We start from the raw sequence: 16,676 nt of genomic DNA on the forward strand, positions 1-16,676 counted from the left end.
CCTCCCTCCCCCTTCTCCCCCCTCACCCCCAACCCCTCCTCTTCCTCCCCTCACCCTCACCCTCACCCCCCCCTCATACATGGACTCCCACTACTATGTGTTAATATTTTAGTAGGGTGATTTATCAGCACAGCAGGAACATTGGCCTCTAAGCTCTCATTCCATACACACACCTGGTGGGATGAACATGCACGCACGCACACACACACACACACACACATGCACACGCCACACACACACACACACACATGCACGCACACACAGGGAGCCATGCATGTAGCAACACACACAGATACAACATGTGAGATCAGAGATGGCAGGACCTGCAGCCGCTGTGTGTTCTTTAGGTTCAATGTCAAACCTGCCGCTCGGCGATCAATCATTACACTTCTAAAACGTTAAGGACAGGCGTGTGTGTGTGTGTTTTTGTGTGTGCGTGTGTGTGTGTTTCTGTGAATGTGTATATGTGTGTGTTTCTGTGTGTGTGTGTGTGTGTGTGTGTGTGTGTGTGTGTAGGTGGAGGAAAAATGCTTCTCTGCCTTATCTCATGACAACAGAAAGAGAACAGACCCGTTAACAATCAATAAACTAACACATACTCACAAGTGCCCTCTCCTTCTAACTCACACACACACACACACACACACCTCACCTCCTCTTCTCCATCAACCTCCAGTCTTTATCCCTCTTATCACACTATCTCTTCATTTTCTCTCCTCTCTTCTTTCTTTCTCAGTCTCTCCCTCCTTTCCCCACTCTTTCTTCTCTTCAACTTATTCTCATCTTCTCATTTCATCTGTTCCTTCGACTCCTCCTCTCCTAACATCTTGGTTTTGCTCTTTTTATTGTCTGTCTCCTCTCCTCTCCTCTTCTCTCTGCTCCTCTCCTCTCCTCACTCGTCTTCTCCTCTCTCTGCTCTGTTCTTCTCTCCTCTCTTCTCCTCTCCTCCTCTCCTTTCCTCTCTCTTCTCTCCTCACATCTCCTCTCTCCTCTTCTCTCTTCCTCTCTCTCCTCTCCTTTCCTCTCCTGTCCTCTTCTCTCCTCTCCTCCTCACCTCTCCTCTGTCCTCTCCTCCTCTCTTCTCCTCTCCTCTTCCTGCATCCTCCTCTCCTCTCCTCCCCTCCTCTTCTCTCTCCTCTCCTCTTCCTGCATCCTCCTCTCCTCTCTTCTCCTCTCTCCTCTCCTCTTCTCCTCTTCCTGCATCATCCTCTCCTCTCCTCTCTCATCTCCCCACTCCTCTCTCTGCTCTTCTCTTCTCCTCTCCCTGCATCCTCCTCTCCTCTCCTCTCCTCTCCTCTCCTCTCCTCTCCTCTCCTCTCCTCTCTTAAAATCTGATGTAGACACATCTATATGGACTGAGATGATTGCAATTTACCCAGAACAGTGTGTGTGTGTGTAGTGAAATTGAATTTACTTTGAACTGATTTTCTTTGACACCTTAAATCTGTTCTGTTTTGGGGTGAGCCTGCCAGTTTCTTAGCGGAGTGGAGACCCCCACCCTCCCATCAAAGCCGAGTTTATTCTCTGTCTCGAGCTGTGTGAGTCATCTCAGAGCTGCTGATTCTAATTATGTTATGGAGAAGATGGATGAGATCAGATGTGTGTGTGTGTGTGTGAGTGTGTGTGTGTGTGTGTGTGTGTGTGTGTGTGTGTGTGTGTGTGAGTGTGTGTGTGTGTGTGGGTGGGAAATACGTGCACATTGTGTGTCTGTGTGTGTGTGGAGGTACGTGCATGCGGACCGACGGTGCCCATGTTCGCAAACCCCTCCGATTCAAGCAGACATAAATGCTATTGATTGTAACTGGGCTGTGATGTGTGGGATATAAAAAGCTTTTCCACCGTTCCACAGTGTAGCAGAGCGAAAACAGAGAAGGAGAACGGGAGGAGAGAGAGAGGGAAAGGGAAAGGGAAGGAGAGGAGAGGAAGAGGAGGAAGAAAAAAAAAAGACGGCAAGGTAAAGAGACAGAGTGGGCGAGCGGGCGAGCGAGTGAGTGAGTGAGTGAGTGAGTGAGTGAGTGAGTGAGTGAGTGAGTGAGTGAGTGAGTGAGTGAGTGAAGGAGGAGTAGATGAGAAAAGTGTTAAGAGAAGGGGAGAGGAGGTAACAGTCATTTACTGTTGAACTGATGAGGTATTTCAGCGAGGGGAGAAATGAAGGTCATTGATTGTTAGTTACCTTAATGTTGCCCCCCCCTCCCCCTCCCCCTTCACACACACACACATATGTGCAAAATGCATGCGCACATATGGCTACACACACACACACACACACGCATGCACATAAAATGTCACTGGCTGCGTTCGCTGAGCTCCTTTCCATCTGATGGGATTAGGTGTAATCTGTTCTAATCGTGCCTCGTGTCATGTGTAAATGGGATTATATCTAACTGCTGCTCAATAACACCAATATGACGACTGCTGCTGCCGCTGCCGCCGCCACCGCTGCCGCCGCCGCTGCTGCTGCTGGGGGGGCCGAGGTCTATACGGCAGCCGAGGCAGCACAACCAATCAATGAGAAATCCATCCACAACATAAACTGTGCTGCTGGCCCCAGGCTGCTCCTGAGAAGAGTCCTTCAAGCTCGCACAATGGGAGCACGGAGGCTTCACCTCGGGCTTTCAGCGGTGTCAGTAATCAGAAATGGAGGTGGAAGGAGTGAGGATGGGGGTGGGGGCATGAGGTGACCGCTTCTCTTGCTTCACCTTACTTTACTTTTTATTTCCCCTTTTTTTCCTTCCTCTTTCTTCTTCTTCTTCTTCTTTTAAATCACACCTACATCTGTATTAACTAAAGCCAAAGTCAATGAGGTGATTTATCAATAATTCAAATTGCCTGTCTTTCATTCTTCTTCCTTCATTCTTCTTCCTGGCAATAACCTCTCTTTCCAATCTGGATCAGAGCTACCTATGGTTCTTCTTTCGGATCGATGAATATTCAGTTCTGGCATGTGGATTCCTGTTCTCACCCCCATTATATATATAATATACATATACACGTGCTCCCCCTCCTTTTAAACCCCCCTTCACCCTCCTATGTCTGAATTATACATCACTTATCCTAATACATTTACATTCATTAACAGTCCATTTTCAGCTGACTAGGTGCTTTACAGTCCAGCCATGTTCTGGCGCGTTCTCTTACATGTAGAGCGGCGGCGGCCGTCGTCACCACCACGACCCTCTGGAGACGAGCTGAGTGACGTATCCCTCACTGATGTTTTAATCAAACATGGGGCACTCGGTCTTTGGGATTAAACTAATGTCAGTCTTTTAGTGCACGGCTATTGTTTTACCCATTTTAGATCATTTTTATCTGTTTTTATGTGTAATTTTATGTTTTATGTAAGATGTTGTGTCTTTATTTCTGGTACTTTTATTTATTATCCTGTACAGCACTTTGGTCCTCTGTGGATGTTTTAAAGTGCTCAACAAATAAAGTTGGATTGGATTGGATTGATGATTGAGCGACTCTGTGTTTGCATATGTGTGTGTTAGCGTTGAGTCCTCTCCTCACCTGGTTTTCGGCGATGTCGTCAGCCACTCATCGTGTTTCTCAAAAGTGATGAGATATGCAGCAATCTCCTGGAGAGACAAAGACAAGACGGAAAGGTTATATCGGTGTGTGTGTGTGTGTATATATATGTGTGTGTGTGTGTGTGTGTGTCACAGGGAGAGATAAAACATAACAGGTATTTCCAGATGACCTGCCGATGCCCACAGAGAGTATGTCACTATCTGATTGCCACGGTGCCGAGTCTGGGCGCCTGATTGGTCACAGAGCGACCAGTCAGGAGACAGATATAGAGGACAGACCCTCAGGGCCAACAACCAATCACCGCTCACCGACACACTGATGTCTCCCTCCACTGGGGAGGAAAAGCTATCTCCTAAATACACACACATGCCACATAAACACACACATACAAACACACACTGAGACCCGTACACTGGCTGAGAGAGAGAGAGAGAGAGAGAGAGAGAGAGAGAGTGCACTGATAGGAAAAAGTTTTCTTGTACTTTGCAGTTTCACAGTTTCCCGTCAGATAAAGCTTACTCCTAACTTGATTCTTAATTCCTCCGGCTCTCTTTTCATCTCCTCAGCTCAGCTCTCCTTCTCCTCTTCTCTTCTCTCCTCTCTCTATTTCTATTCTTCTTCCTTCCTTCTTTTTCTTCTTCCACACTCATACGAGTCCAAATCGAAAAAAAAAGTTCAAATCGTACAGGTGCACTCTAGCGAAAGTAAGCAAAAACAAAACGTCTGCACGACAGAGACACACAGAGACGCAGCCAAAAGGAAACTGTTGTTTATGCCTCCTCCTTTTTTTTTTCCCAGTCGCTCATGCAACGCTGCTTTCTCCCTTTGCTCGGTGAACTCTCTCACCCCTGGCTTCCTCCTTCAAACATCTCTTTCTCCCCCCCTCCCTCCCTCCCGTCCCATATCTCTGACTCCCATCTCACCCACTTGTTGTGAAAGACTATGAAATGTAAATTGTCCTCTTAAGGCAATCAGTGTTTGAAATGTGGCACAAAGCAATAGTGAAGAAGACATCAACACTCAAGCACTCCTTCATCTACCCCCTCAGATCAACAGTCTCCTCTCCAGACCTCATCTCCCTCTCTTCCTCTCTCCATGCATGTGTGTGTGTGTGTGTGTGTTTTTAGGTATTTGTCCCAGTTTGGCATGAGAGCACTCCAGCTCCACACCGATCAGAGGAGATGGAGGGACAGAGAGAGAGAGGGAGAGGGAGAGAGAGGGAGAGGAGAAGAAAGGCAGGCAGAGACAAAAAAGAGCGAGCAGCTGGAGGGTGCTGGCACTTAACCGAATTGTTTTTTTTTTTTAGTATCCTCCGTTCAATCGTCACGTCCCAACCCCCCACTAACTCATCCAGCATTTATATGTGTTCATATATAAACACAGCTCTGGAAAAAATAAAGAGACCACTTCAAAATTATCAGTTCCTCTGGTTTTACTATTCATAGCTATGTGTTTGGGTAAAATGAACACTTTTGTTTCATTCTATAACCTATTGACAAAATTTCTCCCAAATTGGAAATAAAAATATTGTCATTTAGAGCATTTATTTGCAGAAAATGGCAACAGGTCAAAATAACAACAAAGTTCCAAGTTCATATTCATTTTAAAACACCACAACACTACTTTTTAAATTTAGAAAGAGTTTAGAAATCAACATTGGTGGAATAATCCCAATTTTTAATCGCAGCAGTGTTTTTTATTTATTTATTTATAATCTTTCTTCCTCATTAAATATGATTTGGTTCAGGTGATCAGCTAAGTAGAGCGAGGTGTGCTTGTGTTGGAGTTCAATAGACACTGGAATCAATAGACACTTTTTTAGTATCCTCTGTTCAATCGTCATGTCCCAACCCCCCACTAACTCATCCAGCATTTATATGTGTTCATATATCTATATATGCATGTGGGTGGACGTGTGTGTATATTATATAGATACACACACACATATATAAATATAAATATACACGCGAATGTGTCATCACACCTTTAATAATTATCACTATCAAGCTGGCCGCTGTTAATGTCTGTCTGGCTCATAAAACAGCTCAGAGCCGAGTTTAGATTGGACACTTGGACACACACACACAGGCACATTTTTAGCCATGGCGAGGCACAACAACACACACACACACACTCTCTCTCTCACATACACACAGACACAGAGGAGTGCCTCATTCATTTATGCATCTATTCATTAGCTGTGACAGGCAGCCACCTCTCCTCCTCCCAAACCACTCCGCAGCAAGTCAATATCCTATACGGCCTCCACATGCAGGCTGCACTCGGGCTCCCCTAGTGACTGTCAGCCAGTGGGAGGGCGGGAGGAGGAGTGAGGAGGAGAAGAAGAAGAAGAGGAGACGAGAGGAGACGAGAGGCTGGGAGAGAGAGAGAGAGAGAGAGAGAGACAGAAGGATGGGAGGATTAAGAAGGAGGGAGAGAGACTTGCAATTAAAGGCCTGCCCCATAAGAGCCATTAAAAAGCCAGAAACAGAAGAGTCAGCTGAAACGGCAGCCTGACACACACTACTAAAACACACCCACACTAGTGCAGACACACACACACACACACACACACACACACAGCTTCTCACTTCCTCAACCAGCACACACACACACACACACACACACACACACACACACACCCATGTGAAGAGTGACAGAAGTGAGATGCTGAAGGTCGATCCTCAGGAAGTCACAGTTATTGTCCCAGTGGAAACCAGTGATGGAGCGCTTTGAGCATGCCTGGCGACACACTGACCCTTCAGGAATACTCTGAGTGTGTGTGTGTGTGTGTGTGTGTGTACGTGTCCGTGTGTGTGTGTGTCCGTGTGTGTGTGTGTGTGTGTTAGCTGTGCCAGACACAGGGACAGGGACAGGGACAAGCATCTTCCTCCAGAGATCTACTCTAGAAACCCAGACGTTCTGCATGTCTGTGTGAGTCTATGTAATAATACATTACGACAGGCCACGCTGCACGACTGCACACACAAGCACAGACACACACAGACACACACAGAGACAGACACACACACACACACACCTATTCCTGTCTGTCTGTGTGTGTGAGAGACAGAGTCAGAGACGGAGGGAGAGAGAGAGAGAGAGAGTTACTTAAGAAATATCTAACAAAGCAGAGAGCATGAGTGGGAAGTTAGATTGGAGCGAGCGATGCAGTTGGGGAAATCAGCCTCCCACTCACGCATCACTGAGACCATCTCCCTCCGAGAAACTGGTGGCATGTACAGAAAAGCACAGACAGACACACACACATACGCACATGCACATTCACATGCACACTCTCACTGGCCTCAGGGAGATTTCCAGAGGAGGTAGGGAAGAAGGGAGAGGAGGGGAGGAGGGAGAGGAGAGGAGGAGAGGAGGGTCGCCTACACTGCAACAGACTTATCCAGGAGCTTTCCCCAGGGAGACTCCGTTATAGGGCCTGTGTGTGTGTGTCTGTGTGTGTCTGTGTGTGCACGTACATGCACGTTTGAAGTCTAATGATGAGCATCACCCCGACAGAGATCTGGAGAAAACAGAGTTGTCTGTAAACTGGAACTGTCACATCCATTCGAAGTGCCGGGGATGAAGGCTGCTGCTGCTGCTGCTGCTGCTGCTGCTGCTGCTTCTTCTCACCACAGTCAGTCAGACAGCGTTTTGGCATTCAACACTTTTATTTTGGCGGCACAAGGAGGTAGCAGGCAGAAAGAAAGTGTCCTTCTCGACTTAACACAATCGGTTTCCTCCCCTTCATCTTCTTCTTCTTTAAGCGTCTTGTATACATATATGTGGGGGGGGGGGGGGGGGTAACTGCATTAGCATTACCAGGGGAGGTCTGCTGATGCTGTAATTTGTTCCAGAGCACCTCCACCGCTTCTCTCCTTCCCAGAACAACCCCGTCAGTCTCTGACATTGATAGACACTCGATCCAAAATTGCCTCCTGTTTCTTTTTTTATTTTTATTTTTTATTTATTTTTATTATTATTTTATATTTTCTGCAGACTATAACCTTCTTTCTCTGTTTTTTTTTTTATTATCATCAGGAGCACACACTCTGGCCGTATTGTATCGTATTGATCCAGCTCGTCACGGAAATTTAAGGATAACAATGACAATTTCATGCTAAACCTATATTTGTCATACAATTTCATTTTTTAAACTGCTAATAATCAATAATCCATTAAGGACTGAGAGAAAAACGCCAGCGGGCATGTCATTATCCACAGCTGTTGACAGGAGTTGTGACAGGGCCGATCTCCTTCAGCATCAGTGTATCTGTGTGTGTGTAATATTGAAACAATCCTGAGTGACCTCTAAAAAAAACCTCCAATGTCACCGGAGCAGTATAGCTGCTGCTGCTGCTGCTGCTGCTGCTGCTGCTGCTCGTTTTTGAAGCCTCCAAACTTAAGATAACGCCGCAGAGGGAGTGAGGGAGCGAGGGAGAGAAAGAGCGTTGAACACAGGCTCATTTGTGTTATACGCTTTACAGCTGACGCAAATGATGTGAAGTCTATTGTAAAACCAGACCAATAATGTCTTGTTTGCACCATGTTCCTCTAACCTGGCTAATTAAAACGTGTAGCTCTCAACAGTCAGACAGACAGAGAGAGAGAGAGAGAGGCCCAGACGCTGAATTACGACGAGGATAATTTTGTTCTGTTCGAGAGCCACACAATAAAATTTCATAAAGTCGATTGTAAAAAAAAAAAAAAAAGAAAAAACGAAGCAATAATAATGTGTAGTTTGCATTATATTCCCAAACTGCCTCGCTCCCCACTGTGTGTTACACTTTTCAACAGCCTTTATATTACCTCCACTGGCTAATACAACTGCTTAATGCTGTTTCCATAACAACTGTTGCAAAAGCCCCTGATCAGAATTCCTCTCAAGCTCGCCTTGTGTTTATCATATAAACACCTCATCACACACTCGGCAACAGACACATGCACACCCGTGGACATAAAAGACTTGTACACACACACGCACACACAAACAAACAAACACAAACACACATGCATACACACACGCATACAAATGGGCCGTCTATTAATACACAAAGTCGCTTGTGTGGGAAAATAAATAAATAAAAATAAAACTTGTGTCTCTCTCACTCTGTTGGTCACACTCTGGTGCACGCACACACACACGCGCACATGCACACATACACACACACACACATATTTAGTACTGGTCTATCACTGGAGGACAAGGTCTGACCTTCAGCCCACCCACCCCCGCCCCCCCCTTCTGTCACCTGGTTGGGGAGGGAGACATGCACGTCACAATCGTCTCTGTCACACTGCAACTCTCCAAACACGCACACACACATGCACACACATGCACGCAAACACACACACACACACACACACACACTTGTTATGCACACTCTCCCATGTCAAACTGACCATATGCTGGGATGCACAGACATGAACCAATGTGTGCACACACACAAATACAAACCCCCAGAAGAGTCAATGTGGTGGCTGTTGCGCACGTGAGCGACAGCTTTATAATGACATCGCCCCTCTCTCTCTCTCTCTCTCTCTCTTTTCTCTCTCTTTTTTCTTTCTCTCTCACCCTCTCGTTCTTTCTCCTTTTTGGTTTGACCTCTTTACTTTCTCCCTCCTTCTCCCTCTAGCTCTCCCCAACTTCTCTCCATCTCATTTCCCTCCCATCTCTCGTTCACCAAGATATAGATGTCCAAATGGTGAAGGTGGGTATGCGCACACACACACACACACACACACACACACACACACACACACACACACACACACACACACACACCACACACACACACACACACACACACACACACACACACACACACACACACACACACACACACACACACACACACACACACACACACACACACACACACACACACACAGTATTGAAAGTAGCACAAACTTTTTTAGCCGAGACCTGAGAGCAGGGAAGAGTCAGCTCCAATCCACCGAGGGAACATCAATCATTTTTTTCTAAGACTCCCCCCATCACCTTACCTGTCCTCATCTTCTTCCTGTCTCGTATTTTGCATTTGAGGAGACGGCCCCCCCCCTCCGTCTCAGCGGGGTGGGGGGGTGGGGGTGGGGGGGAGTGGGGGAGGGGGTGAACACATCAAAGACACCAACAGGTGTGTGGTGTCAAACACAATGCCAGGACCCCCACAGCGCTGGGGCGTCTTGGATAAAAACCTTGTCAGAGTCCTCAAAAAAAACTTCAACTAGGAAACACCACACACACACACACACACACTCATGCATACACACCAGGGTCTCTGCAGGTTTCACCAGCTCAAATTTAAGACCTATCATGACAAATAAAACACGTACAAAAGAAATGCGGAGTCACAAAATTAGAAATTGATTGCAAAATATAAGTTGCATGTTAGGCTTGTTTGTAGTTGAAAATACATTCAATAAAGCACAATGAAGTGTCGCAGGAGCATTTTAATGAACATAACATCGCAGGTTGTGATCTTTACTTGCACACTGTGCACCCAAATCATTTTCCTGATTTGCACGTGTATTTTTTTAGGGTCAGATGCGAGTGAAATGCTCGCCCATGATGGACATAAGAAAATTTAAGAACTGTCTAAAATTATTTAAGACTTGAACACAATAATTCAACGAATTTAAAGGTATAAGTAGGAATTCCCCCCATCTAGCGGTGCGGTTGCATATCGGAACGTATTCTTGATGTTGCATTCACGTGAAATCGGGCAGACGTCAGACAGACAACAGACAGGATAAATAAGCGTCTATGTAAACAAGTGGTCCGCCAGCACGAGGCAAAACAATACAGGCGTGACAATATGTTGTCATGTTGTACACAGTGGTGACAGTTTTAACAGGCGCTACCTGGAAAACTTTCTCCCCGAGCCGACAGCTCCGCTGAGTTTCCGTGGTTACCTACGGGCACGCTGCCACTGAACGTAAAAAAAATGGCGATGCAACATGGCCGCCTCGGTTCGGTGCGTCGCCCACTTATGTATTTGTAACGACTTGTAACAACTCATTCTAAGGTACGAGAAAGCTTTCATTTGTATGCGGGTGTGATTCGACTTAGCAATATTTGATTTTTGATATTAAAAAGCCAAATAAGTTACACACTGGGGCTTTAAGACTTTTTAAGGCCTTAAAATTTAAGTTTTCAAATTTTAGACTTTTTTTTAGACTTTTTAAGACCCCGCGGATACCCTGACACACACACTCATACATACAGATGTATAGTTGAAATCTCTAATGTAATGTCTAATGGCATATATGTGTTTGCTGGTGAAATGGGGGGTTGAGGCTGATGGGGGTCTCAATGAAGGAGACTCCAGTGGTTGCGTTAACCCCTGATTCCTCATCTGACTGTGAGTCACTCTGCCCTCGGAGGCTTCGTCTCTGCTCTGCCATTGTTGATGTTATTGTTATGGAGGAGGTTTGCTATGCTAAGGAGAGAGAGGGAAAGAAGAAATAGTGCGTGCCACCTCTCATTGGCATAAATACTTGTTTACAACGAGACATAAATTGGCACCCTGTCAGTCAGTCTCTCTGTTTCTCTCTCCTCTAACTCCCTTACTCTGTTTCCTTCCCTGTCTCTATCTGTATCTCTCTCTCTTCTTCTTCTCTCCCTCTGTGCTGCTAAGCGTATTACAACACTCCCTGGTTCAGCCCTCTCTCATTACCATATTCTAATTACATTCGTTAAGGGGAGCATTTGGGAGTTTAATGAATAAATTTGAAAGATGGGTCTCCGTGGCGATCTTTAGGTTCGTCTCTCTTCCTCCTCCTCTTCAACCGACTACGGATCGGAGCATGTGTGTGTGTCAGTATGTGTGGGGGTGTGTGTGCGTGAGTGATTGCGCACCTGTTTGGTACGTGTATGTGTGTGTGTGCACTCAGTAAATATCACTGTAGCTCCATTTCAGAAAAAAACAAACAAATCTAGTTAACTGCTGGAGCTCACGTGGAGTCTTCTCTCTGAAAAAATCAATTGTGAATTCTGTTTGTCTCCACCAAATAAAGATTTCATGTCATTTGTTTGTTGTTTTGTGGGGGGGGGGGCAAAAAAAAACCCAAAACAAAACTTGGAGCCACCCATGTTGAAGCCATGCATATTTAACTCTCCTCAAGCCTCAAAAACAAACTGCCAAAGACAAGCATCAAATTACAGATGTACAATTTGTCTGCAATCTCGGGGTTTATCTTTTTCCTACCGACAACAACAGGCCTGGAGGCTTCACACTGGGAGACGGGCAGGTAGAGTCGAAATAAGCAAAAGTAAACATTAAAGGTTATCAACCCCAGCACCCCGACTGGCTTCCACTGTGATGCAGTCTGATCTGTCTGCGCCTAGGACGAGGCCCCGAGGCTGCAGACCTGAACAGACTATAGCGTTGTTGTTAGCTACTCCACTATGGGGCCCTGCACTCACTCTTACAGGGTATTGCAAAATGTGATATATCACTGATTCTTGAGACTTCGGCAAAAACATGTCCCACTAAGAGTAGTGACAATATCTATGAAAATTAATCACATTTTCTGATTTAGAATACTGAAGGTTGATCATCTGATAATGTTTTGCACAAATATAACACATTTTTCCTATTTTTGTTGATATTTGTATTAATTATTTGATTATATACAAGGCCAGTACCCACAAAAGCACATGTCCTCTGACAAGTTCATCTCATTTCAATTTAATATTAAACTGTGAAAAAGTTATTTAAAATGCATAATATATATGTGAGATGAACAAGCAAATTTTAAAAAGCATTTAAAACTAAAATCAATGGATTTTCAAAAATATTTACTTAAAGTTTGTGGCTGCCAAAAATGCGTCCCAGGTTTTTGTCAACACAGTCAGATTTTTATGAATAAGCTTTTAAATCAGGCAACTACATGGTCAGCTGTATTCCTGAGGACCCCTTTCCACTCTGCTACATCCACTAAATGACATAACATCACACAGGCTCCTATAAGTTTGCTATTTTTCCAATAATCTTCACATATTTATTGATATTGCTAGTGTCACAAACATGACGTGTCAACACTGTCTCTTTCGTATATGGAAAATTCTTCTAGATTATTACACAGATGTAAGCAGTCTAAGAGTGAATCAGAGCTAGCTAGCAACAGAGAGAAAACAAAATGGCTCCTGTTTAGAGTTCATGCGTTTTATCTAAAAAACTATGTTTTTGTCAACACTGTCAGACGTCAACACTGTCAGATTCTCTGTCTGACTGTGGTGACACATATATGACAGTGTTGACAAAAATATCCAAATCATCCACAATGGAGGCTTAAATATAATAATGAAGCCTAATAATTAATGTTTACAATAAACAGTATTAATAGTAATTTGATGTGTAATAATTCTTTATCCTCTTTATTAACAATATACATAATTTTTCTTCTACACTTAGGCCATGTTTCACATATTCACATTGGTCACATTTCATAATATAATTAAAATGTTTATTTTATTTAATTTAATTGAATGTACTTACAATTAAATATAGAATTGAATACACTTGGTGATTTACTGATGAAAATGTTGCATGCATTTTAAGGAAGTATGGTGAGGCCCGGGAGCCCAGATGACAGATATTTTGCATAAAAACACACCCACAAATGACGTCAGGATTGAAGCTGAACCAACTAGTGGTACCAAGCGGTAACAGCATGAGGCAGTAGATTTTAAAGATATGGGCTGTTTTATTTAGCAATGTTACCTGTCGCAATGATGCGACCTTGGTGTCTATAGGGTGAAGCCACTGTCACCACTGTCAGACTCCGTCACCACTGTCAGACTCCGTCACCACTGTCAGATTAAAGTTTTTTTTTTGTTGTGAAATAGTATGTTTTCAACCTGTTATTCCAAAGCAGGTGATGTACTAAAGGAACCTTTTTCTTTAAATCCAAAAATGTGTTCATTTGTGTTCAAAACGGTCATTTCCTATATTTAATTCAAATAATAAGACTCACATGATGTCAGAGTTTTCAAAGTGCACACGTAAAACAGCATAAAAAGTGATTAAAAGAGAATATAAAACATTTAGCAACAATATTGTGTACTTAAGGTAAAGGCATATTCTATAAACTGTTCTAAATCTATATCAGACCAAATAAATAGCAATAATTCCCTTTTTCTTGTGTCTGACTGTGTTGACAAAAATTAAGTAATGGCCTGAAAAACACACATTTTATGAAAAAATTACAAAGTCAGGAGGTTGCACCGAATCATTAGTTGATTGCTGAGAATTTGTTCTATAAACATATAAGTATAGATTTCTTAATGTTTGATCTTTTTTATTTTCAAAAATAAAACCTGTTTTATCCAAATTCTCAAGAATCAGTGATATGGTTTTGACAGAGGAGTCCCAAAAGCATTCCCAGTTCTGATGATTGCCAACTTGCTGCTTCAATGAGTCCGAGAGCAAACGAGCAAGAGAGAGAAAAATTAAAAAATTCACCACTTTGCTCAGAAATGGCAAAAAGCTTAAATGATGCACTTTTTTTTACTTGGCGCGCTGCCATTGATTACAGACAATTAAACAATACCACAAGCAACAGAGTGAAAACGATGAAGAATCTAATTTAACTCCTTCCCAACAGAATTCACTTTTTCTCTGAAATGCAACTTGCACTTGATTAAAATTATGCTACTTTGTTCTTCGGCTTAAACGATTTATTTTTAAAAAATCCCAGATCGGGTTTTACTCATTTTACCCGTTTACTTGAACAGACATAAGCACGGATTAGTGACAGTCAGCAGAATTTGGGGACAGTCTGAAACCTCTTTATTGCGTCTAAAAGTAAGGATTGTTTCATCTTAAAGGTAGAGTAAAAAAAACAAACAATATATAGATGTATACAAAAGAAATGCTGCTTCATCATTACCTATGGGCTTCTGCTCATGTGTGCTGGTGTCTGTGTCTGCAACGCTTCCCCCCCTGAATTTCGATGTTTTGGTGTAGTCGGGATGTTTCTGGACGTGAAGTCGGTGTGTTTTCTCCAGCCAATGCAATGACAGAGGTCAGGGGAAGATGGGCATGTGGTGCTGTGGGCTCATATAAAAACTACCACGGAGATAGAGACAGGACGCCGCCAAGCCAGGAGAAATGGTGGATACACACCAGGGTTGTCATGAGAGCCGATACTTCGGTAAGTCGATGCCAGGACACAAAAAATAAATATGTTATAATATATATAAAAAATATATGTTGTTCTGCTCCAACTGCCCGGTGTGTGCCACCAGTTTGAGTCAATGTCAACATGACGCTCTGCCAGTGGTTTGGCGTTTGGACCGAATGAAAACAAACTTCTTCTTAACACTATGTTGCTGCCAACTCTTTAAATTCTGTGCAGTTTGAGAAGCTGCTGATTCACAGAGAAGGTCAATTACAAGAAAGTTTTATGTGAAACAGTTATAAAAAAATAAAGTAGGCGCATGGGTTCTTTTTTGTTTTGTTTTTTTAAATCGTGGTATCAAATAAGTATCGAGAATCGTGGAAAATCACTATTATTATTGACCATATTCACAGAGCGTTGCCATTTGTCCTTATGTCATCACTCGGGGCGGGTAAACAAACCATATAACTGCTGCATCCTTTCATCGCTTCCCGGTTAATAAAGATTTAAGGAAGGCATGGGCTGTTAACGTCCAAAAGGGACATCGGGCCATATTTCAAAGTAAAACGACATTTGGAGTAAACTGATTTGAATTAAGTTAGCCGGCATTAGCTGCAACTGCTAACGTTAACAGTAACGTTATGTGACGCCGTTGAATCTTCCCACCCCGACCGACTATGTAAGCAAAGATGGTGACGCTGTGAATATGGCTAATTGGTATCAACCAATTGGAATTCTGGTATCGTGACAAGCCTAATACACACTAACCAGTGCAGAAAAGGAAATAGAGTCTGAATGAGGCACTGGAGCATCGGGCCCACACCTGGCTGAGGAATATACAGCGACAAGCAGGAGAGCCACCAGCTGGTTAGGCTCCAGGGCTCCACACTGCCCCCTAAATGGGGGCATTTTGCCCCTAAAATTTGAGCCAGTGCAAGTAAATTTTCATCTACTTGCACATGTGCAATCAGTAAATTTGCTGTTTTTTTTGTTTGGTTGTTTGGTTGGTTTTTTGTAACACTGGTAAAACATGGAATCTGTCATTACAGTGTCAGGCCAATGTGTGTGAGGATCATAAATGAAAAGGAATTGTCAATATTTGCCTTGCAAGTCAAGTTACGGTGTGTGTGCCCCTGTGCACAGTTGAGCCCCGAGAGGAGGGCCCCCAATGTGAATGTTGTGTTACCTAACTGCAACGAAATAACCTAGAGACTCTACTCTTTAAATTCAGCTTGAAATACACAACTCCATCTTGAAATTCTCATGGCTTCCACTTGCAAGACAAGGAGTGAGTGCAGACTGTTGCCGAGCCACAGCTGAGAGAGAGAGAGAGGAATCCACAAACAGGGAGTTGTTGCGAGTGGTAATATCTGATGAACATATGCTGTGCCATTAATAGCTCCCAAGTCAAGTGTACATGTGGTTTAGTGTATCAGTGGATCCAAGAGGAGGCTCTTCACAGTATATTTACAGTGATGATGCTCAGTACAAGGTAGAGCCCAGTACCCAGTGCCATCACCTTCTCTACAAGCACTGTGACTCATGCAGTGGGCGCCAAGCATGTTATCTATCTTTAAAACGTCCATGTAAAGTTAGATTTTTTTAAAACAGTAAAGACAAAAGCAGCCATGTCTATTTATTTCCTATATATAGAACGACATTATGATATTGCGACCTTTGGGGAGACATTTGTTTTTGCCTAATTCTGATCTATTTCTATCCATTTAAATATTCTGGCAAAAAAAACAACCCGTTTCATAATTTGCTCTAATTTAATGCACTTTTAGAGATTGCGGGGGAGGCAGACATCAGTCATCGCCTGGCGGGCTTCTCCTGGTAACTTTCCACCTCATGTAAACTGTAATGGACTGTGACTTTCTAGTTCAACATGCAGTGACACCTTAGAGGAGACAGAGACTGGAGCTGGGTGTTGGACACTGTTAAGACTTGCTGGCTGGGACGCAATGTAAACGCACTGCCAGTAACATATATGCTGCCAACAAGAGGTAATTATA

At 43.6% G+C, this 16,676-nt stretch overlaps 1 protein-coding gene across 5 annotated transcripts in view; it reads right to left on the reverse strand.

Moving 5' to 3' along the window:
* Positions 1-16,676, reverse strand: part of LOC146987001 (calmodulin-binding transcription activator 1-like) — a 67,082-nt gene that overhangs the window by 32,219 nt on the left and 18,187 nt on the right. For all 5 annotated transcript variants that reach the window (XM_085775953.1, XM_085775952.1, XM_085775949.1 and 2 more), the window contains exon 4: positions 3,511-3,578. In XM_085775953.1, the coding sequence (XP_085632079.1) occupies positions 3,511-3,578 (68 nt within the window). The remainder of the gene's footprint in view (positions 1-3,510; positions 3,579-16,676) is intronic.

The sequence above is a fragment of the Trachurus japonicus genome, chromosome 5 (genome assembly GCF_045865225.1).
Source record: "Trachurus japonicus isolate A0001 chromosome 5, Traja_1.0".
NCBI lineage: Eukaryota > Metazoa > Chordata > Actinopteri > Carangiformes > Carangidae > Trachurus > Trachurus japonicus.